This window comes from Mus musculus, chromosome 19 (assembly GCF_000001635.26).
Source record: "Mus musculus strain C57BL/6J chromosome 19, GRCm38.p6 C57BL/6J".
In the NCBI taxonomy this organism is placed as follows: Eukaryota; Metazoa; Chordata; class Mammalia; order Rodentia; family Muridae; genus Mus; species Mus musculus.
In genome coordinates, this window is record NC_000085.6 from 12,402,365 (window position 1) to 12,427,904 (window position 25,540).

The 25,540-nt window shown below is 40.1% G+C and overlaps 1 protein-coding gene across 1 annotated transcript; it reads left to right on the plus strand.

Moving 5' to 3' along the window:
- The first annotated feature begins 19,946 nt into the window (after window positions 1-19,946).
- On the plus strand, window positions 19,947-20,903 carry Olfr1441 (olfactory receptor 1441). The gene has a single exon (NM_146683.1). The coding sequence runs from the start codon at window positions 19,947-19,949 to the stop codon at window positions 20,901-20,903; it is 957 nt and encodes a 318-aa protein (NP_666894.1).
- Window positions 20,904-25,540: the final 4,637 nt, after the last annotated feature.

Genomic DNA, 25,540 nt, shown 5'->3' on the forward strand with positions numbered 1-25,540 from the left:
TCAGAAGACTCCCAAAATAGTATAATATATTTCTGTTGTCCTTGATTTCCTCTCGGAATTTGAAAGTAAGACCCTATTGCTGAAGACAACAATTACTTGAGATTCAGGAGTTAGAGAAACTGAATTGTAATGGACAAAAAACCTCTTCTCCAAGGACGAGCTTTTATAGTATCTGTAGGAGTAATGAAAATTATAATCACTACCCTAGCCAGCTGAAAAGCCTACAAACCACAACACTGATCAGCACAGTAAGTTATCCTCAATAGGGTTCACTTAAATCTTGGGAGTAGCCAACAGCCATTTAATTGGATGGAAGGTCCAGTCAGTAAAAGAGAAGTCATGAATGATACAGTAAACCCACCCAATTGCCCATGGGTGTTGGGCAACTGATGGGAGAAGAGAGCCTACTATTGCCACTTCCCACGCCAGCATAGGTTAATTTCTAACTGCATTCTAAAATTCCTCCTTACTTCTACAGAAAAGTGTGCTTCCCTCCCCCTGTCAAAGAAGCTTCTTTGCATAGTGAAGAGAGGCCATTACAAGAACCTACAACTGGTAATCGTAGGTTTCGAGAACAACTGACAATGAGTTGTCAATTAATACATTTACATCATAAATTAATTACAATTTATCTCAGCAGTGAGGTAGTGTCTCAAGGCCCCATCCCTAATGGCAGCTCAAAGAGAAAAAAAGTCTTATCTATATACAAGCCCCTGATAGGTTGTTTAATTCCAAGCAGTCCTACCTAAACGCATATACATATAAGCAACATTAATGGACTTAGCAGGCTACTATCTGTTAATATTTTATATATAGTAATGATAAGTAAAGAAGATGTCATGATTTTAGAAGGTGTTGGGGGGGGCAAGGGAACAAAATGGAAAGAGAATTGAGTGGAAATTATATAAATTCAGTGCTACTCATTTATGAAATTTTAAAAAGTTAATAAAACCCTTTAGGTACTGAAATTACAATTAAAGAGAACAAGGCAGTTGAAAGTATACAGTAAGCAGTGACCAAGGACACAGATGAGAATTTTGCCCAAATACCTATGCCAGCTGGGACATCCATATAGCCAGCTGATGCAGACCGTAACCCCATCTCCCACCCCCTGAGCTCCACCTTCCTTCCAGTCCACTTCCTCACCCAGGCCAGATCAGCAGACCAACCAAAACCTGCCCAAATGCTACAGCCTGCAAGCCTCCCAGGGAGTCCACAATAACCAAGGGCACAGAAGGTCCACAGTATCCAGAGACACAGGAGGCCCACACTAACTAGAGACAACACTGCCTGCCTCCAAGGAGACCAGCTCTTACTCAGGCCACAAAGCTCTACCTACCTCCAAGGAGGCCAGTTCCAGCCAGAGACACCCAGGACAGTTAATACCAGAGTGAATCAGATGGCCAGAGGCAAGTGGAAGATCATAAGCAACAGAATCTAATGCAATTTGGCACCATGAGAACCCAGTTCTCCCACCACAGCAATCCCTGGCTACCATAACACACATAAAAAACAGGTAATAGCCTAGAATTCCATCTCATGAAGATAATAGAGGCCTTTAAGGAGGACAGAAAGAACTCACTTAAAGAAATACAGGAAAATACAATCAAGCAGGTGAAGGAATTAAACAAAACAGTCCAAGAACTACAAATGGAAACAGAAACGATAAAGAAAACACAAAGGGAGGCAACCATGGAGACGAACAACTTATGAAAGGGATCGGAAGCTACAGATGCAAGTATCACCAGCAGAATACAAGAGATAGAAGAGATAGAAGAATACAAGAATACAGAATACAACATATAGAAGAGAGAATCTCAGGTGTTGAAGATACCATAGAAAACATTGACACATCAGTCAAAGAAAACACAAAGTGTAAAAAGATCCTAACCCCAAATATCCAGGAAATTCAAGACGCAATAAAAAGATTAAACCTAAGAATAATAAGAATAGATGAGGATGAAGAATCCCAACTCAAAGGGTTAGTAAACCTCTCCAACACAATCATAAAAAACTTCCCTAACCTAAAGAAAGAAATGGCTATTAAATGTACAAGAAGCCTACAGAACACCAAATGGATTTGATTAGAAAAGAAAATCCTCTCATCACGTAATCAAAACACTACATACACAGAAGAAAAAAGAATTTTAAAAAGCTTTAAGGCAAAAAGGCCAAGTAACATATAAAGGCAGATCGATCAGAATTATGTCAGAAATCTCAACAGATATTCTAAAAGCCAAAAGATCCTGATCAGATGTCATCTAGACCTTAAAAGAACACAAATCCAAGTCCAGGTTACAATACACAGCAAAACTCTCAATTATCATAGGTGAAGAAACCAAGATATTCCACAACAAAACCAAATTTAAACAATATCTTTATACTAATCCAGCCTTATAGAAGATGCTGGAGTGAAATCACCCTTCAACACAAGGAGGGTGATTACACCCAAGAAAACAAAAGAAACTAAACAATATTCAAATTAACAAAACAAGAAATGAAAAGGGAAACATAACAACAGAACCTGAGGAAATTTAAATATATATATATATATTTATATATCAAATATATATATATATATATTTAATATCAAATATATATATTTAATATATATTATATTAATATATATTATATTATATATTATATATATATTATATATTATATAATTATATATATATATATATCAGAACCTACTGCAAAAGCCTATACTCTACAAAACTGGAAAATCTAGATTAAAGGGTTGATTTTCTAGACATATACCATGTAACAAAGTTAAATCAAGATTAGGTAACCTCACCCCACCTAGGGATCCATCCTATCTGCAGACACCAAACCCCCACATTGTTAGTGATACTAAGAAGCCCTTGCTGACAGGAGCCAGGTATGGCTCTTCCCTGACAGGTTCTATGAGCACCAGACCAAGACAGATGCAGACACTCAGAGCCAACCACTAGACTGAGCCCAGGGACCTCAATGGAAGAGCTATGGGGAGGAATGAAGGAGCTGAAGGGGATTGCAACCGCATAGGAAGAACTAAATCAACTAATTGGGCCACCCAGAGCTCCCAGGGACTAAACCACCAACCAAAGAGGAATCCATGGCTCCAGATACAAATGTAGCAGAAGATGGCCTTATCTGACATCAATGGGAGGTGAGGCCCTTGGCTCTGTGGAGGCTTGATGCCCCAACATAGAGGGATTCTAGAGTGGTGAGGTGGGGATGGGTGAATGGATAGAGGAACAGAGGGGAGGGGGAGAGAGGGATAGATGGGAAGGGTTATGGAGGGGTAACCAGGAAGGGGGATATCACTTGAAATGTAAATGAATAAAATGATTTTTTAAATGTAATAATGAAAGAGAAATAAGACTCAGGTAACCTATCTAAACAGTCCTATAACCCTTAAGGAAATAGTCATCAAAAACCTTCCAACCAAAAAAAGCTCAGGGCCAGATGGTTTTAGTGCAGAATTCTACTAGACCTTCAAAGAAAAGCTAATGCCAACACTCCTCAAAAATTCCTCAAAATAGAAAGAGAAGGAATACTACCTAATGTGTTCTATGAAGCCACAGTTACATTGATACCTAAACCAAAGACTCACCAAAGAAAGTGAACTTCAGACCAATCTTGCTTATTAAAAATCAATGCAAAAATACTCAATAAAATTCTTGCAAACCAAATCTGAGAACACATGAAAAAATTATCATTCACTATGATCAAGTAGGCTTCATCCTAGGAACACAGAGATGGTTTTATAAAAGAAAATTCATCAATGCAATACACTATATAAACAAACTCAAGGAAAAAAAACCATATGATCATCTTATAAGATGCTGAAAAAGCCTTTGATAAAATATAACATCCCTTCATGTTAAAAGTCCAGGAGACACCAAGAATTCATAGCAAATTCTTAAACATAATAAGAGCAATATATATCAAACCAACAGCCAATATCCAAATAAATATAGAGAAACTAGAAGCAATCCCACTAAAATATGGGGCAAGACAAGGTTGCCCACTCTCTACCTATCTACTCAATATAGTACTCGAAGTTCTAGCTAGAGGAATTAGACAACAGGATATCAAGGGGATGCAACTCGGAAAAGGAAGAAATCAAAGTATAGCTATTGGCATATGATATGATAGTATACATAAGCAAACACCAAAATTCCACCAAAGAACTCCTACAGCTGATAAACAATTTCACCAAATTGGCAAGATATAAAATTAACTCAAACCAGTAACCTTCCTTTATATAAATGATAAACAGGCAAATAAAGAAATCAGGGAAACAATATTCTTCACAATAGCCACAAATAGTATAAAATATCTTGCTGTGACTCTTACTAAGCAAGAGAAAGATCTGTATGACAAGAACATTTTACCAAAAGCAATGTACAGTTTCATAGTAATCTCCATAAAAATTCCAACACAATTCTTCACAGACATGGAAAGAGCAGTTCTCAACTTGATATGGAAACACAAAACCCCCCAGGATAACAAAAATAGTTTTCAACAATAAAAGAACTTCTGGGGGAATCACCATCCCTGACCTCAAGCTGTATACAAAGCAATAGTGACAAAAACCACATGGTATTGGTACAGAGACAGACAAGTTGATCAATGGAATAGAATCGAAGACCCAGAAATAAACCCATACACCTATGGACACTTGATCTTTGACAAAGAAGCCAAAAACATACAGTGGAAAAAAGAAAAAAAATCTTTAACAAAGCTGGTATAACTGGCAGTTCATATGTAGAATGAAAATACATCCATATTTATCACCTTGCACAGAGCTCAAGTCCAAGTGGATGAAGGACCTCAGCATAAAACTAGATACACTGAATCTAGAAGAGAAAGTGGGAAAGAACCTCGAACTCATTGGCAAAGGTGGAAATATCCTGAACAGACCACCAAAAGCTCAGGCTCTAAGATCAACAATTGATAAATAGGACCTCAAAAAACTTAAAAGCTTCTGTAAGGCAAAAGACATCGTCAGTAGGGCAAATCAGCAGCCTACAGATTGGGGAAAAGTCCTCCACTAACCCTACATCTGACAGAGGGCTAATATCCGAAATATATAAAGAAATCAAGAAGTTAACCTCCAAAAACCCAAATAACCCAATTGAAAATGGGGTACAGAGCTAATCAGAACTCACAACAGAAGAATCTCGATTGGCTGTGAAGCACTTAAAACATGTTGAAAGTCCTTAGTCATCAGGGGATGCAAATCAAAATGATCCTGAGATTCCACCTCACACCAATCAAATGGCTAAGATCTAAAACTCAGGTGACAGCAGATACTATCGAGGATGTGGAGAAAGGCCCGACACTACTATGCTATCCTGAACTTACAGATAGCAGCCTGGCATGGCCTTCCTCTGAAAGGCCCTATCAGCAGCTGCCTGAGACAGAAGCAAATACTTACACCCAACCATTGGACTGAAGTTAGGGACCCCTATGCTTGAATTAGGGGAATGATTGAAGAAACTGAAAAGGAGAGCGAACCCAAGGAAGACCAGCAGTCTCAAGTAACCCAGAGCCCACGGAGCTTCCAGAGACTGAGTCACCAACCAGGAGCATACACAGGCTCAAGGCCCCGACACATATGTAGCAGAGATCTGCCTGGTCTGGCCTCAGTGGAAGAAGATGCACTTAATCCTTGAGAGACTTGAGGCCCTAGTGAAGGGAGAATCCTGGTGTGGGGAAGCACCCTACGGGAGGCAAGGGGGAGGAGGAATGGGATGAGGAACTGTGGGAGGAGGGGCCGAAGGGGGGTTATGACTGGAATGTAAATAAATAAAATAAAATAAATTGTAGACAAAAAAAAAAAAAGAAAGGAAAGGAAAAAAAATATACAGTAAAACACAGACCTAATATGCCCTAAAAAATTTTACCTTCCCTAACAATATCTTCCAAACACAGCAGGACTGATGTACATACAAACTCACAGACTGTGGCCATAGGCGAAGGTTCTGTAGATAGGGTCTCCGCTTGTGAAGGGAAAGTGGAAATTGCCTCCAATTTTTAAAATCTATCTGCAATTTATGTTCATAAGAAAAGGAAAGATTTGTTTTCTCCAGTGGAATCTCACTAGGATGTACATATCTACAGTGAAAAGAAAAGAAGAAATGGAAAAAAAGAAAGGGAAGGCAAGGGAGAGGAAGGGAAGGAGGAAGAAAAAGAGAAAAACGAGGAAGCAAGGAGGAAAGAAGGAAGGGAAAGAAAAGAGGAAGTGAGGGAACAAAGGGGAGAAGAGATAAAGAGAAGGTGAAAGAAGATTGAACCTGTATCATCAGATCAAAGGTGATATTTGGCCAGGTGTCATCCTGGCGTGAGTATCCTTAGAGTTATGGTAATGAAGAGAAGAAAAAGAAATAATCCACAGAAACAATAGATTTAAGCAAAGTTTAAAATCATGTAAAAACTAAACTTTAAATTACCAAATAAGAAACGTCTCTTCATCATCACAAGACACAAGAGTCAACCATTTAGAAAAGTATACAATATACAAGCTACATGTTCTGTGTGACCTGTGGGGCTCTGCAGTCTCAGACCTCAAACTTCAGTAAAGCAGTTGACTGTTCAAAACTATGAGGTTTGTAACATTGCCCCCTCTCACCTATTGCTCTGTGACACAGTCTTTATGTATTAGCCACTATATAATCATATTATGTCACAGATCTGAGCCAAATGAATTGGAGCAGCCCTTTCTTTAGAAGTAGAAATGATAAAGTTAACATAGTTTCCCTGGAAATACTCAATTTATATGAGTTTAAAACATAACTTGACTTGTACCAATTTGGTTTATTTATGGGCTAGTTGGAATAGACACATGGCTCTTAAAAGAACAAAAATAGCCAATAAACATAAAGCACTATGTAAAACAGAACACGGTTTTCCATACAACCTATGTCTCTGACACAATAAGCCATCAGAATGTGAAATCCTCTCAACCTACATCAGAGAAGATTTTTGTGCAGTGGACTGTGGATAATAGAGAACGTTACATCTGACCAAAGTACAGGGAACAAGTGTCTGCCAAATATTCAGTCATAAATTGGACACCTCTGTTGCACCATCTTACCCAAGACTCAGAGACTACCAAGGAAGAGAGAGGTTTATAAGAGCCAGAGATTGAGGAAGAAAGTGTCTTCTGGATATAACAAGGACTGCATATCTCGGGAACTCACAGTGCCTGTGGCTACCTGCACATGACCCACACAAGATCGAGCTAGTCATCACGTCAGCATGAAGCAGGGAAAGCCACGTGAGCCCCACTCATAGCTGAGGAGCTACTGACAGTTGATGGCTGCTAGGGGAAGGAGGCTCAGTTTTTTTAAGGGTGTGGTCCTGGCCAGTTGACCAAGTTCCAGGGGATGGCTCCATAGTCATGTCTTTATGTGCAGCATGCCTTCATTGGATTCTGTGGGTTATATGAAAACAAGAAGGCATGAAATTGAGCGAAACACATAGGAGGCATTCAGACGAAGTGGGGGGCAGAAACTGGAGAGGGGAAAGAAGAGAAGAGAAAGGAAAGAGGGGAGATGGGTAAGGGAATATGGTCAAATATGTTGAATGCATGTATAATATTCTCAAAAATTAATTTTAAAAAATTAATCTGAATTCCTGTTAAGCTCTTATTAACCAGCAGAGAAAGGATCATCCCAAGACTCTGCACTCACAAACAGCATAGAGAAGGGTGTGAGGGTTTATTTGTGGATAATGCTAAGTTCTAAGTCTAATGTTCTAGCTAATACTATGCTGAACTTTATGTGTGTAAGCCTTTGAAGTTTATATCCACACAGTGTTTTCGCAACATGTGCAGGTGAGACAGTAAAGGCTCAGCTCACACTTGGTGAAGATGACCCAGCAAGTCAGCTGCAGATAGTGGGCAGATATGGATGTGCACTAGTATCACCCAAGCAGGGATGATGTTAACATTCCTATTAAACCCATGCAAAGAGCATTCTAGTCTTCTAACTACTTGCTACTTCAAGTGACACTGTCCCCCAAATGTCTTGGGGTGTATTTCTGGGACACTATATAGTGTCAACCTGCCAGGGATCACACCCCTAAAGAAAACTGAGCCTCCTTCCCCTAGCAGCCATCAACTGTCAGTAGCTCCTCAGCTATGAGTGGGGCTCACGTGGCTCTCCCTACTTCATGCTGACGTGATGACTAGCTTGATCTTGTGTGGGTCATGTGCAGGTAGCCACAGGCACTGTGAGTTCCTGAAATATGCAGTCCTTGTCATGCCCAGAAGATACTGTTTCTTCCTCTGGCTCTTACAATCTTACCACTCCCTCTTCCTTGATGGTCTCTGAGTCTTGGGCAAGATGGTGCAACATAGATGTCCCATTTATGACTGAACATTAGGCAGACACTTGTTCCCTGTACTTTGGTCAGCTGTAACATTCTCTATTATCCACAGTCCGCTGCACAAAGTACCCCTCTGAAGCATCTCTTCTTCTCCTTTATTTCTAAATAAGTATCAAAACTCTGGCTATAAAAGTCCTCCTTGAACTAAGCCATAACCATTAATCAAGTGGCTTCAATCTTTGACTTTCCTAACTCTGCAAAGTGAAATACAAGTGGTCCCCTTTCCTATCTCTGAAGATACAAAAAAAGGTGGTATCATTCTTGCAGTTGGTATTAAAACACCTCAAAATATGTCCTATCCTGTTGAGGAAGAACATCAGGGCAGAGAGTGCCTCTCAGCTTCAGACCTCTAGAATTGATTAGTGCAGCTTTGTTGTTTAAGACTGCAAAAGCACGCTAGCTTACTATGAAGCAATAGATAGTGGACAACATATTTCACATTTGGTGATTCTTCTCAGCAAACAACTCCCTCCAAAGTCTGCAGCTACTCTCTAAAGCTATTGTATTTTTAAAAGCCCCTTTGTAGAATAAAAATCAACACAAAATGGATCAAAGTCATGAAAATTTGAAACTATTAGTGGGAAGAATTTCAAGATATAGGTATAGACAAGAACTTTCTGGAAATGATTTGATTTACACAGTAAATAACACCCAAATGTGACAAATGGGAATTATGTGAATTAAAAATTCACTTACGTTCATAGCAGTTTTATTCATAATAGCCAGAAACTGGAAACAACCTAGAGATCCCTCAACTGACAAAGAGATAAAGAGAATGTGTAGCTGTACTACAAACCCACAGACCCAAAATAACCAGGTAATGAGTTCCCACGGGGAGGATGTATGACTATCATTCAGAAGGTAACACTAAATAGTCACCTAGTTGATGGAGAGAAGAAACTGTGTAGGAGATGGGGTGAGGAGGGGATGGGGATGGTGTTCAGATGTAGGGAGAGAAGGGAGAGAAGAGAACTGGGAGGAAGAATGGAAATAGATGATATCCACCAAGTTTACTGGATGATTTCCAGCACCCCTGGGATTAGCTGGAGGTCTGGAATGGGAGAGTATATGAAAAGTCTATGGGGGATGACTCTACAAGAGGGGGACATAGAGATGAAAGTGTCCACCTCCCATACTCAGGCAGGACTTCCAGAGGAGGAAACAGGACATCAATCCACCCACAAAAAACCTTCAACTCAAAATTTGTCTTGCCTACAAGATGTGCAGGGATGAAGATGGAACAGAGTCTGAGGGAACAGTCCACTAATAAAAGGGTATTTGATCCTTCTTAGAAGGAAGAACAAAATACCCATGGAAGGAGTTACAGAGACAAAGTGTGAAGCAGAGACTGAAGGAATGACCATCCAGAGACTGCCCCACGTGGGGATCCATCCTATATACAGTCACCAAACCCAGACACTTTTGTAGATGCCAACAAGTGCTAACTGACAGAAGCCTGATATAGCTGTCTCCTGAGAGGCTTCACCAGTGCCTGAAAAATACAGAGGTGGATCCTCGCAGCCTACCATTGGACTGAGCATAGGGTCCCCAATGAAGGAACTAGAGAAAAGACCCAAGGAGCTGAAGGGGCTTGCAGCCCCATAGAAGGAACAACAATATGAACTAACCAGTATCCCCCAGAGTTCCCAGGGACTAAATCACCAGCCAAAGAGTATACATGGAGTGACTCATGGCTCCAGCTGCATGTAGCAGAGGATGGCCTAGTTGGTCATCAATGGGAGGAGAAGCCCTTGGTCCTGTGAAGGTTCTATGCCCCATTGTAGGGGAATGCCAGGTCCAGGAAGCAGGTGTGAGTGGGTTGGTGAACAGGGGGGGGGGTAATAGGGGGTTTTTGGAGGGGAAAGCAGGAAAGGGGACAACATTTGAAATGTAAATAAAGTAAATATCTAATAAAAAAGAAAAAAGAAAAAGAAAAAGGGTATTCTGGCAGATAAACATCTTGGCATTTGAATTTTAAGCAGCAACAAGTTTCCCATTATAGTAAATCTGAGATGGTCCTCCCTGGCACATCTTGCATCTGAGATGTTGCAATTTTCTGATGGTGGAGGCAGAGATTAAGGCAGTGAATGTACAGCCAGGGAATTCTGAGACGTATCAGTCTGGAGACACTGGGTTTGTTTTTCTGGTCCCTTCCCATCCTACCTGAAAGTATTCTCCATCATAGAGGATATTCAATCATAGAGGGCTAAGATATGCACAATCAAATGAAACAGTTTCAGAGAGGAAAGTCAGCTTACAAATATTTCTTTCATGGCAGGCTTTGAAATTCGGTTTTGAAGAGAGGAAAAGAAGTCACCCTTGGCCAACTTAGTCATGTGGTTACTTCAAAGCTGATCCCCAAGCACACTGATGATCAGTATGAGAAGGATGCCATCTTCAGGTTACAATAAAGGATGTAGGGAACACAGAGAAAAACTGTTTTGATGGTTGCTGTTGTTTTCCCTCTCTTTCTCTCTGTCCCATCCAGTAGAAAAAAAAAATTCATGGTTAATTTTGGGGGGCTGGTGACTTGGCTCAGTAAGTATAAGCACTTGCTTACAAGCATGAAGACATGAGTTCTGATCCTAGCACCCCTGTATATAAGCTAGGTGTGGCCACATGGCTACACAGTGCTGTAGATGGTAGAGACAGCAGAAGGGCTAGCTCGGTATTGCTACATAAATGATTAGGTCAGAGAGAAACCCTGTGTCAAGGGAACTATGTGGAGAATGATAGAGAATAACATCTTAATATAAAGTCTCTGTACACACAAACCTACATACACAACACACACATGCAACACACACACACAAGGCAATGACTCACTTTGCATTTTCAGTGCTAATTAATGACTCTATAAAATAAGCAGATGCTTGAAGAATATAACCATCATTTCTCCTTTCCCCTGCTAGTCTTCTCAAACCATTCATCTCCATGCCAACACAAATGTCTTCCATTTGCCTGGATCTTTATGGCTTTCTATAGACAAAGCCTTTCTCACCATCTGGGCTACAGCTGGCCAAGCCTCTCCACAGACATCCATCAATGCCTTCTTTGAATTGTAGCTGCCACTTCTTAAAATTGAACCCCTCTAGCAAGACATCACTGTTAAAGTCAAGCAAGTTGTAGGCAGTTGTACTTTTCTGGAGACACATCATGTTCTGCTCTATTTTAAGGGACAACTCAATGTTGCAATGCCAAGTGAGCACTGGATGCTCTATTTCCAGTAGCCACATGCTTGCTGTGTTCCCAGTCTCCAAAAGACTCCTTAAAGAAAAGTTCATCAGTCTCTGGGATGGCTCAGCTGGTAATGTGCCCATTGCAGAAGTATGAAGACCTGAGTTTAGATTCCCCAGCACTCAGGTAGAAAGTGAACAAGGTCACAGGAGAGACAGGAAAATTGCCAGGGCTCCCTGGCTAATGAACTTAGCCAACCAGTGATCTCTGGGTTTGAGCCCTGTCTCAAGTGATAAGGTGGTGGAAAATAGTGGAAGACTCTCAACCTCTGGTCTCTACACATATGTGTACATTCACCTTCCCACACACATACACTACATACTCACATGCATTATTCTATAAACAAAAATAAAAGTTGCAGATGGGCTGTGAGTGGATCGTCCCTTTCCATTGTGGCTTTCCAGAAGAGGCGCTTTGCTTCCCTCCACTGTGAGCAGAGATCAAAGGATCAGAGTCTAAATGGAGAACAGATAATAACACCATGTGTGGTGCCACAGATGCCTGGCAGATGTGGTTTACCACTCTTTGCTTGGTTTTCCCACAATTGCTTACAGCACTGTTCTAGGCCTGAAAAGATCTCAGGGGCTTTTCTCACCCTTCCCCTGGATCCAGAAAAAGAGATAGATGAATTTTTATGTTATTTTTTGCAAGCTGAGATAGGCAAGGCTCTGAAGAAAAATGTAAGAGCCTCTGGACATCTCCTTTGGCTGTTCCAGGTCCTTGTCTGATTCTGAGTTCTGGTCTTGCTGGTGCCTGTTCTCTGACTGCCATCTTCTTACATATCCAGTCATAGGAAATCTGGCTCTGCCAGTGCCAGGGTATGACCTAATGTGCAGTCTGGGATAATCCTTGCCTAAAAGCTTCTCTGTGACCCCTGCTTTTTTCTCCAAGTTTGCTTGGTTTTGACAATCTGCACATATTACCAACTGCACTTACTTCTCCTTTTTTAAAAAAAAAAAACATATGTGTATATGTGTCTGCCAAGTGCATATAGATGCCTGCAAAGGCCAGAAGAAGGCATTATCTTCTCTGGAGTTGGAGTTACTGGTTGTTGTGAGCTTCCTGAAGTGGATGTGGGAAATCAAACTGTGGTCTTCTGGATGAGCAGCAAGCACTCTCAACTACTAAGACATGGCTGTAGCCCTTCCATTTTCTTCTCTTCTTGCTAAACTTACCTGTAGTACTTAGCTTTACTCAAATATCACCTGAACCCATTGCTGTACCCCTGTTTGAGACTGCTGTAGCTCTGCTCTTGAGTCTATCAACACTAGTTGTGAAGACCACAGCTTCCTGCCTTCTTGGCACATCTGTTCACATTGACCTCTGATTTCTTAAAGCATCAGTGAATACTGAGGGCTCAGTGGATGTTTTGGGGCTATTCACAAGCAACAGACAAATGAACTTCTTTAGTAAAGAGCAAGACAGGGGGTGGGAGGAGGTATGGGATGTGGAACAGTTGGAGGATGGAGCAGGGAATAAAATCTGTAGTGAATAAATAAATAAATAAATAAATAAATAAATAAATAACAGGGAGGATAAACACCACTTATAAAATCATGGCAGTTTGTAAACAATCAAATTTAAAAATTTATGGACCTCCTCAAACAACTGCCTGGGGGTAAATGGCATGAGAAAAGATTTCCTTGACAATGGTTCAAATAAGAAAGAAAAAAAGCAGAGGAAGAGACAGAGAGATAGAGACAGAGGGAGAGACAAAGGGAGAGAGAGACAGAAGGAGAGGGAGAGAGACAGAGGAAGAGGGAAAGGGAGAGGGAGAGGGAGGGAGAGAGAGAGAGAGAGTTTTTCTGAAGGGGGAAGAAAGGGAGACAGAAAGGAACTGTAAACACTACAGTCTCCAACACACCCATGCATATTTCAGTCTGCAGTAAGACCAGAAATTTGTTTTGGTTTTGTTGTGGTTTTGTTTTCTCTAGAAAAGGTTTAATTACATAGAAGTTATCACTTAACCATAATCATCTATTCTTTAATGTCAAGCTTGAGAGAGTCCCCAAAAATGTAGGCAGAGGGCCAAGAGCTGGGAATTTGTTTGGCTGTATGGTACAAGATACTGGCACAAGGGAGGGAAAGCTGGTGGGGCTGTGGGGGAGAAGCAAAGTTACAACAGTCTTTTCCCATCTTCATAGAAGTGGAAGAGCTGCCACAGTGTCCTGTGGGCTTACACAGTGCCCACTTACTTCTCTTCTACTATGCTCCTCCCTGCAGCATACAAACACACTCACATCTTTAAAGCTAGATTTCAAAGACAAAACACATGCACGAGGGAAATCCTGCTCTGGTCAAAAGTCTACATTTCTTTTAAAAGCCCCACTTGTGGATTTTTTAAAGCTATTTTTTTGTTGTCATTTATCTTTTTATAGGGTACTGCAAGGTAGAGGATCAAGCCTGGCCTTTTGATAGTGGAAGGATTTTGTTGCAGTCTCTGCTCTGCCAAGAGATGCTTATGTGACTATAGGCAAGCAACTTCTACAAAATTCCATTTTCTCGTGTGAAAATACACTGCAGATGTCTTTTCTTTGGGAGTTCTTCAAGGGTATTATGAAGTAAACTGTGAGAGAGGCTGTTTGCTGTCCATGCAATGAAAATGTTAGCAGCTTTCTGTGTCCTCTCCTCTTTATTTTAGAGAATTGAAACCCTTGGATTTAAAAAATAATCACAAATTAGTTAATTCAGACTCTTGAATGATAGAATGATGACCCGGTTCATTATAGCTATACTCATCTAGTGATGAGGAATTTCTTCTCTCTCCCCCTCCCTCTTCTTCCTCTATTCCCCTCCCCTCCCCTCTCCTCTCCTCTCCTGTCCTCCCCTCCCCTCCCCTCCCCTCTCCTCTCCTCTCTTCCCTTCTCTTCCCTTCTCTCTTCTCTCTCCTCTCTTCTCTCTCCTCTCTCCTCTCTCCTCTCTCCTCTCTTCTCTCTTCTCTCTTCTCTCTTCTCTCTTCTCTCTTCTCTCTTCTCTCTTCTCTTCTCTCCTCTCCTCCCCTCCCCTCCTCCTGCTCTCTTTCTCTCCCTTCATTCTTTCTCTCCATTCTATTTTTGAGGTTTGCACTAATTTACTCCTAGTTCTAACCCTTGAGTAATTCAAGCAGATCATAGAAAGCACCCACTTTCTTACAAAGTTGACTCTTACTATAGAGAGCTGTTGCCCATTTTATAGCTAAACTAGAATTGTATTCAGTGACTCCAGAGAGCTGGAGTTGGAGCCAGATGGGGGACTGGGAATATAAAATAACAAACAAACAGGGTAAGTTGCTAATTCCAACTTTATTCAGACAAAGCTGGCATCCTTTTTGCTCCTGAGCCCAGGTATCCAGGACACTGCCCATTTTAGGACTCTTGGGGATGTATCACTGCCTAGAGAGCCTCATCAGCACCTGGAGAAAACTGTATTTTCTTCAAATCCCCTACTCCAAATCCTTCTCTTGGCAGGAAATTTAACATGGCTACAACCAAACCTTACTTATTGTCTCCATTATGACCTGTCTTCTAGCTTCTAGCACAAATGGGCTTTGCTTTCTGAGTGTCTGGCCTCAGCCAGCTAAGTGAAACACAGAGTTGGAGGTTTTCCAGGTGAGTCTGCCATTTCCCCTTCCTTGAACTGGTTACCTGTGAATCTTTGGATCACAGAATGAGTGACTAGGAAGAAAATGTGGAGCAGAAAAGACTATTGGAACTTTGACCTCATTGTTCTGAGTTTAGTAAGGGCAACTGTATCTTATCTATTTGAGATTTTAGAATTTTGAGAATGTTTTCTTGAAAGTTTTCTACTGTTTACAATTTGAAATGGGAAGAAAAATGAACTAAACAAATACTGATCTAAGTTAATCATTTTGTTTCATCTACAGATGAGAAGAAGATTAGCATTCAGAGGAGGAAATATGCTTTCCAAAGGTCACACAGTAAGATGTAGGTGAAATAATAATATCAGCATCAGTATTCAAGCTAGTGATTTTTATGTTGCTGTAGACTCTTGGGGATGTGCACACTGAGGCATGTCTGTTTGCAAAGTCAAAAGTCTCTGTGCTTCTCATTGAGATGCCAAGCTTTAGAACAAGGTAGAGGGTAAATGGCTGTTTCCAAAGCATGAGATATGGTTTCTACTTTCACCTCCAGTACTAACCAACTTTATAGGCATTCTATCTTTTGGCTTTGGTTTTATTATCTTAGTGGGGAAATCTAAGTTAGCTGATTTCCAGCTGTGATAGTTTGTTAGTTAAATAAATATGTTCTAGTTTTGTTTTTGTTTTTGTTTTGTTTTGTTTTGTTTTTTGAGCATCCATGTAGTGCTTAACCAAGGCAAGTCTCTTGGTCTTGTGAATAGAATACATTTCTAAGGCTTGTTTGGTAGCCCTTATTCAGTCAATGAGCAAAATATCTGCTGGGCATCTGTGAAAAATCCAGGCACTCTGATAAATGATGGAAGGAAAGTGATTCGTGTAAACAGTCTTTCCTCGTGTCAGTCTTTCTGTCCCGTTCACCACACCCCATAGAACCCACTGAACTATAGGTACACACTGCATGCCCAGATGTCTCCCAAGACATTATTTAGTTTGGAATGAACTCAGAGATCTATTTCTTTTTATCTTGACATGTTAGCTTGACTGTTAAACATTAATCTTCCTGCCAAGATTGAGGACAAGAAAACTCTTTATAGTCATTTTCAGTTTCTGGTCTTATCTAGTCATGTGGGCTCTGTGAAGGATCATACATGCTGCAGTTGTAGTTGTGTTCAAGTACCATCAATTGCTCACATTTACATGCAGGTTGGTTTAGGCATCAGTAACAACAAACTTGGAAGTCAAAGAGTTAAAAGCTTAAATGTTGACTCAACAGTTTAATAATTTCTTGTTCTTCCATAATGTCAATACATTTCTTGTCAATAATACATACTTTTAAAAATTATAAATCAGTGCAATTCAGGTCTACTCGGTGCAAAGAAATCAGGTGTAATGTCATCTCATAACTTATTAAGGAAAAGTGAGGGAGCTAACAAAAATACAAAGCATGTGAAATGTTGTAAATGAACCAGTATGGTGCTATAAAGATTGTTGATAGCATGAGAGAAAGTGTTGGTGTAACCATTCCTTTCCTGCACAAGCACACACAGTCACTCAGACATACACACACACACACACACACACACACACACACACACATTCAGCCTATAGTAGTAACAGGTGAGAACCAGACCGTATAGAGATGGAATGATCTTGTTTTAAAACCTGGTAGAGCTGATCACTGGTAAATGAAATTATTTCTTTTTCTTTCCAATCTTGATATATATGTTTGGAATAGTCAGTCCTGTTGCTGCTTTTATTTTAAAGTTAAAGGAACTTACAGGAAAAAAATTTATGTGGATGTGGAGAGGTTTATATGTGATATCCTATTGTTCTAGGACATAGATCACCAGTGAAAACACCTGTGTACTATGCAATAGGCTCAAAACTCAGTTCCCAGCACCACTGGCACATCCAGTGTGTCAAAACTGACTAATTGAGATGCAAAGGCTAGAAGCTACCTCTGCTCTGCTTGACTTCCAAGCCCTGCTTTGAGTAGCCATGCATAGGATAATGGGTGTAAAGATGCTAAATAAGCTCACAACCACTGTAAAACAAAAGAAAACACAACACAACGAGAACAACAACAACAACAACAAAACCAACCAAAAATACCCCAAAACAAACAAACAAGTGATGGTGATGCTCATGCCATGAAAAAAGACAGAAAGTAGTAATACTATATGGGAATATAGTGGGTCTCACACACTCCTGTAGATAGCTTAGGTCAAAATAACCAAGCTGTCTACATAGGAATTATATAAGTTAATTAGTGATTAGCTTTCACCATATTCTAAAAATGTAAGCTTAGAAACCGTGGTCTGGGTGAAATAGGAAAGAGTCGTATGCATCTGGATGACCCTGCTTACATCACAAGTGTTTTAGCTGTGTATTTACCTAATCACCTGCTTACATTAAGAAACCAGAATGTTTATAAGAAAAGAAAAGAAAAGAAAAGAAAAGAGAGGAAAAGGAAAGGAAAGGAAAGGAAAGGAAAGGAAAAGAAAAGAAAAGAAAAGAAAAGAAAAGAAAAGAAAAGAAAAGAAAAGAAAAGAAGGCAACATCCATGCTTTCTGTATTGCCCACAGGGAGAAGGTCAAACCTTTTAACATATTTGTCCATTTTAACATAATATGCCCTGTGTAGGTTTAAGTGATTGGGATATTTAGTTAACAAAGAGAAAAATATTCTAAAAACAGCAGTCTTTGTTACGCTTCTGTTCTGGTGAAGGACAAAAATATTAAGAAACAAATTGAAGCTATGCAACATTGTAAGGAGATCACTTCTGTCTGAAAATGGAGTCTTATCAATGGATTGAGCCACATAAATGGATCAGAAGTCTGAAAGTGGAAAGAAGATTGAAATTTAACATGAATGTACACATGTACGTAATGGTATACAGTTTATATAATTACTTGCGTATGTATATGTATACGTTTTGTGTGTTTGAAACAAACATGTATCCTTTTCACCTAAGCTTTCAAGGATTTTTCACAACGTGTCTCCCCATCTCTGGTTTTCAGAACTTACCTTCGGTGTCTTCTACTCCCCTCTCTGTGCCCTGGTCATTTTCTACCTCTCAAGTACTAAGTTTGCCCCCCTTTCCTTCTGCAAATGTTCTCCTCCTGCTTAAAATTAAGATTGCAAAACCACTCCCCCAAGCTTCTCACACAGTGTCTTCCCACACTAGGACTCCTTTATTCGTCTGTGCAATTCTCCTCACAGATTTTTTTTCTAAAACCACTACCTACTATCCCGAGGCTCCAGGGAAGCGTATAAATGTTTCTTCAACAGCACAGTGACATGTTGTGCTAATGACGACCTGTTTTTCTGTCTGTACTATACATTTTGCTGAGTGCTCAAAACATAATAATGTGTTATTAATATTCACATCATTGGCATCTAGCTCTAGCAAGCATACGGTGTGAGATTTGTGTAGAAAAACATTCAAATTTTACATGCTTAAACATTTTTCTCACCCTCTGGTTTGCTCAGCATTTTTCCAAGTTTCGTCTCTATGTACTTCATGCTAAGACGATGAAAGGGGGGGAACAAGAAAGGGGTGGGGGGAGAGAAACAGAAACAGTTGGGAGGAATACAGAAAGTATTTCATTCCGTGAAACCTGGTTATAAGTAAAATGCTAAAACTGCATGGGAATTTTAGTTTTCTCCAATGAAGACTCAGTGGGTATATAAATCACACTGAAGGGGAAGTCTCATGCCCTCAGTAGACGGTCATCATAAAATGAACTCAGTGGTATTTTTGTGGATTTTTTTCTTGTCTCATATTGCTTTGTTTGGACCTTTCATTTTTTAATCTTACTGTGGTTTTTGTGAATTTTGCCTTTTTCTGTAGCTTGTGATTTTTTATTGTTCTTTTAACTCTTATTTATTTTAATTATTTAAATTATTTAATCATTTAGTTATTTTCTTGCCTGCCTTTTCTAAAGAAAGAGAACAAGAAGGTGCAGAGTTGGGTGGGTGGGGCTGTGGGGAGGATTGGGAGGAGTTGGGGAGGGGAAGACATTATCGGAATATATTGCATAGATTTCCAGTTAAGACAAAACAAAACTAAGAAACACAAACTTACCTCTGCAAGCATTTTTAGTTATGATATGTTTCTTTTCTTTTCTTTTCTTTTCTTTTCTTTTCTTTTCTTTTCTTTTCTTTAAAAGGAAAAAAAATGGGTTGGAGAGATGGCAGCAGCGGTTAAGAGCACTGTTCTTTCTTCCAGAGATCCTGAGTTCAATTCCCAGCAACCACATGTTGACTCACAATCATCTATAAGGGGATCTGATGCCCTCTTCTGGCCTGTGGATATATATGCAGTAGAGCCCTCATACATTAAATAAATTTTTTTTAAAAAAAAAAAAGAAAAGAATGCATGTCTAAATCTAAGTGATCTAATAGTGCAGTAGAACATTTGGATCAACTTTTTTAAAAAGAGAGAGAGTGTTAGTCCAAATACCACTAATAAGTTACTCCATCATTATTGTGATCATTGTGATCACAATACTTCAAAGACTATTATCTTGGTATGCTTTTACACTAACAAGTTCATCAGATAAATATGATAATGACCTCCACACGTTGTGGAGGGGAATTCTGCACCAGACATGGGATGTTCATCTTTTGGGATGTCTTCTGGTTGTAGAAGTCTCTTATTCTTTGACAAAGCAGAAGAGTTTCTTCACTTGGATTTTTGTTGCCCCCATGAATCTACCTCTGGGCCTTTGAAGATGCTGTCTGATAGATGGCTGTGGGAAGAAACATTAGCGTGGTGACTAATTTCATCCTTTTGGGATTTTTAGAGCGTCCCCAGCTGCAGATTGTCCTCTTTGTGTTGTTTCTGGGGATCTACCTGGTGACCCTGGCTGGAAACTTGGGCCTCATTGTCTTGATCAGGATGGACTCACACCTCCACTCCCCTATGTACTTCTTCCTTAGTAATCTGTCCTTTGTTGATGTCTCATACACCTCCTCCATAGCCCCTAAGATGCTCTGTGATTTCTTTAGGGAGCAGAAGTCTATCACCTTTATAGGCTGTGCTATACAGCTTTTCTTCTTTGTTGGGATGGGAGGTACTGAGTGCTGTCTCCTGGCAGCCATGGCATATGACAGATACGTTGCTATCTCCAACCCTCTACTCTATCCATCCCTCATGTCACCCACCATCTGTGTGGGGATGGCCATCACAGTATACACAGGAGGGTTCCTCACTGGCTTGATCCAAACTAGCTCCATATTCCGACTTCATTTCTGTGGGCCGCGGGTCATTAATCATTTTTTCTGTGACTTGCCACCCCTAATGTCCTTGTCTTGCTCTAGCACTTTTTTCAGCCAAGTAGTGAACTTCCTGGTTGTGTGTGTGGTTGGTGGGGCATCAGCACTGGTTGTCTTGGTCTCCTATGGCTACATCATTGCTGCCGTCATGAGGATTCATTCAACCCATGGGCAGATGAAAGCTTTCAACACCTGTGCCTCTTATCTGACTACAGTGATCCTTTTCTATGGCTCTGGTCTCTTCTCATACCTCCATTCTAATGCTGGATACTCACAGGACAAAAATAAGGTGGTGTCCATGTTCTATGGTGCAGTGATTCCCATGTTGAACCCTATCATTTATAGCCTAAGAAATAAGGAGATCAAAGAAGCATTGAAGAAACTCAAGAAGAGGAAGAAGCAGATGTCCTGTCTCTGTGCTATGTAGTTCCTAGTTAAAAAAAGAACAAATACTAACTTAAGCCTTTTGTTGAATGTAAATAATAAAATAACAATGTGGCTCAGATAATTGGTAGTAAGTTAAAGAAGCTATTTCAAGCAAGACCTCCTCAACAAACATATCTACTGGGCAATTGTGCTTAATGGATATTTATTTTGTTCACTCTACTGTTCTTGTTATGGGCTTGTCATAGATTTAAAATTTGGTCACATGTGTTTGATGGTATTTGTCTACCATAGGCTCCCAGGTGCTGAATTCAAGATACCTTGTCTTAGGGACATGAGTCAAAGCCTAGTAATAGGGACATGTCATTTATTGATGTCTTCATTACAATAAAACATAGTTCTTGCTAGTTCTCTTACCTCTTGGGATATATTGTCTGTCCCCTTGTCTTGAATTACTACCTGTCCACGTTTGGTGCTAACTAGAAATATTAACTTTGGATTAGGAACCCAAGAGTCCCCACAGACATGATTTCAATAATGATAACTCAGAGGCAGGAAAGTAAAGGGGCACCTGTACACTATGTTTAGGAAGAGTAGAGGATAACAGTGTGCAGTCATAAAGTTCACAGAGATCATATACAAGGAGCCAAGTCCACCGACTTTTATATCTGAGGAGAAAGCAAGGATAGAGCATATGAGAGGCCCTACACTTGGGATTCCAACTCTCAGTCCAGGGGTTACATGAAACCAAAGATGGTAATCAATGTGACCCAATGCAAAATTGCAAACGTACTTGAATGTTATAAAACAATTTGGGGAAAAAAATTTTAAACTCAGTTGTGTTCTCAGTCATGAATTTTGTAGATGGTGCCATGTTACAATATCAAAAGTTTGGATGCAACTGGAAAGAGAATGGCATGAGGTCCAGGCCTGAAATCTCCTCAGGACTATGTATGACCAGCTGGAAGAGAAAAACTTCCATGAGACACTCTGATTTTGTATCTGTTCATGAGATCAAGTTTCACTCTTGACTATATATGGCTCCTAGTATATGTTCTGTCTGCAGTCTCCCTGAACCTTGATGTCAGGCTTTCCTACTGTTAGCCTTGACTCAATTTCCATGCATGCTCTAAGAAGTGTCACCACTTCCATGGTGTCCATGGTGAGGATTCCAGAGCATGATCTAAAAAGATGACATCTACATCAGAGAGTTTGCATACTAGAGTCCAGTTTTCCCCTGGACTGAGAATGGAATATGTCACTAAAATTATCTTTAACTGTATATTTCAAGATAATTCCAGAGTAAATAGTAGATGAAGTCTTGCTTTATAATGATTGTGTATATAAACCATGGTGAGTTACAACATCCAACTATGAATATTGTCCTGGTTATCAATATTCTGATTTACTACTCTTGCATTTCACAGTGTTCACATTTGATAATTTCTAAGACTAGCTGAATTATTGGCAATTTCTATGGGAGGAGATGATTTAGTCAGGAGAGTTTCCTGTCAAGCCTTTCTTGACCCTAGAGTCCTACATACCAGGCAATCACTACAGAAATATGTCCTTAGATTAAATACTATAGGACCACCTATCTCCATCTGACACTATATTTTTTTCCTGGCTGCCTTTTCCTAAACTGTTAGCATCCATACCTAAGCACTTCTTTATTCTTTTTCCAAAGCACTGGGCAGATCCTCCCACAAACTACGTGATTAATGTGGCTGTTTAATAAAGGAATAAATCAAGTTTACCTGGTAGGTAATTTAGAGATGTAAACCAAAGGAAGGGGATAAATGCTTATTGGTAGTTTATGATGTACCAGTATTATGTATAGATTTTATAGAAGTTTCAGTTCTATAACATACACACAAATTCCTTTGTTAAAAATTCAGGATAGGCTAGATGGCTCGGGTGTTAACTGTACTTCCTGCTCTTGCAGAGAATCCAAGTTGAGAGTATCATGGAGGTTGTTAGATGATAGGAAGGGGAGAGGGAAAGATTGATAAAGGAGTTAAATAATAAGTCACGCAGAAAGAAGCACTACTTTTTACAGCATGTGCGAGCTATTCTCTTTTATTAAAAGCCCTCAACACAAAGCAATGATACATTGTGAAAGGACGAAATGTTAGTACCCTGTTTTATGTATATGCATCAAATTAACATAAAGTATCTCATAAAATCCATAGTTACTATGTGCCAATTAAAACATGAAGACAATGAATTAACAAGAGCTCAGAACAGATCAGTGGCTATTTAGATGTAGTAATCATTGAGCAATATTACAATATACAACATAGTATCCTAACCTTGACCTTCAACATTCTTTCCCAGAGTTTCAGATGCCTATCACCTCCCTGAGCAGACCTTTGCAAAGTTAGATCACACATGTTGGTACCATCATTGAACAATGTTTCATGGATCCTCTCACAGATGATGGTCACATCTTTGGAAAGTCTGTTAGTGGATGCTATTCAGGAATTTGCTTATGAATGTTGGCCCCAACTCAGGCTATCCTCCTTTGAGGACATGTCAGAAGACCTTCACAGGCTTAAGTCACACCTCGATGTTGTCCATGCTGCTAGGTTGTGCTTCAGGAGTTCTAACACTGTTCTTACTCTGTGATCCCTTGCAAGGGCTCACAGATTTGGGTCTTGTCTTCCCCATCAGCTTATAAATGCTGACCTTGCTACTAGGCAGCTGCCTGGTGCTTGGCATGCTGACCTTAGAGGCTGAATCTGTTACCCTGCAGACCTAAGTTTCCTCCTCACTGAACACAATTACAGATGCAGTTCTAATGGAAAGTTCCTTCCTGTGGTCTTTAGTAATACTACTGCTACCTTTTATCTTATAACTCTGGCAAAAAAATCTTGTTCTGGGTTTCCCAAGTATGGCTTACAGGTAGTCTGAGGCTAGCAAGCTATGACTCCAGCGTGGCTCTTTTTAAATTAGTGTCTTGCCCCATGGTAGAGGGCTGAGTAGAAAGGGATTCGGAATCTTTTCTACTATTGATTGCAACCTCTCTTTCTGTTCTTTTCTCTTTAAAATGTCTGTTAATAGAGAATGTGCCCAATGTCCTCTGCCCTCTCTCTTAGGCCATAGCTCTGGTTACACTGTTAGTAGGAGAGGAGAGCTAGCTCTCTAGACCAGGCAAATCCATCCAGGATGGACTGGGCTCTTCATATTCTGTTTTGTAATTTTTTTCTTTTTTTTTTTAACTTTGCTTTGCTATTAAACTTAAGATTCCTGCCCATTACCTCTTCTTGACAGCTGCCACCCAACAGTCCCAAGTATATTTACTAGAGGTGCTGGTGTGAAATCTTCCATCTTCTGGAAGTTAGTCAAGTTATTTATTTATTTATTTATTTATTAAACTTTTTTTCTTTCATTTCTAACTAGTCATTTTTTTAAAGATTTGTTTATTACTTAATACAGCATTCTGCCTGCATGTGTGCCTGCAGGCCAGAAGAAGGCACCAGATCTCATTACAAATGGTTGTGAGCCCCCATGTGGTTGCTGGGGATTGAACTCAAGACCTCTGGAAGAGCTTTCAGTGCTCTTAACTTCTGAGCCATCTCTCCAGCTCTCTAGTTTTTGATATGACTACACAGAAGCATTTCCTATTGGCTTTCTTTTTCTACCCTCCATAATAAAAGGAATTGCAAGCCCACTGGGTTCTTCTTTTAGTAGAGAGACAGTCTTGGTGGGAGAACTCTCCCTTAGAGGAAGGAGTGGACCAGGAAGTCCAAGAACATGAGGTTAGGACTCAGCTATTGAGAAGAGAAAATATCACTGTCTCACTGCCACATCATCCATATTGTAGATTGGAGTTTAATCCACAGACTGCAGGAGTCCTAGCTCCCTGCTTTGTGTGCTGGGTTTCAGATGGGCCTCTTAGATTCCTGCAGACCACATAAAATGGGATGGATGATCCTGGCCCATGTAACCATCCTGGCTGGATGATGAAATACATCTGGTCTTGTTTCAAGCCTGTACAGGATAAACGTTACGCGTGAATCAGAAGCTTGTATGTAGTTAACAGATATAGCTTCCGGCTTGTTAAAGGAAGTGAAAGTGCCCTTTAACATCCTAGATTCACACCTTTTGGGGGGAAGACTTGCTTCTCTGTGCTTGAGGCCAGAATTTGGTTAGTGTGTTACCCCAGGCATTTACTCACCCTGAATGATCAGCCTGAAAGCATAGGTGCTTGGACACGTAACTCAGTGCAAGAGACCAAAGGAAATGGTTAGTGGGAGGGGAAAAATAGGAACATGCCTGTTAAGGGTCAACTTACCATCCTGGTGCACAGTGCTCTTGGTCACTATGTTTTTGATAAATTAAAATTGAGATAATAGAGTGGCTTCTGTCTTCTATTTCTATCTTTAAAAAAAAACAACAACAACAGAAACTCTGTAAATGGAATGCTTAGGACAAGACAGACTGGTGTCTCAGCACACTACTAACAGAATTATCTTGATTCTTTATCTCAGCCCCAGATAACATCATCTCCACACCAGGACATGAGGACTTAGTAGCAATGAGACATCATAAAATGTGTGTGAGTACTGCTCCATTTCCTTTCTTCTGTAAGGACAGCCTCCAACCTTAGTAAGCCAATGAGAAATCTAAGGCTTGTCCATAAGATAGAAATACCTTGGGTCTGGTGAAGATAAAAGC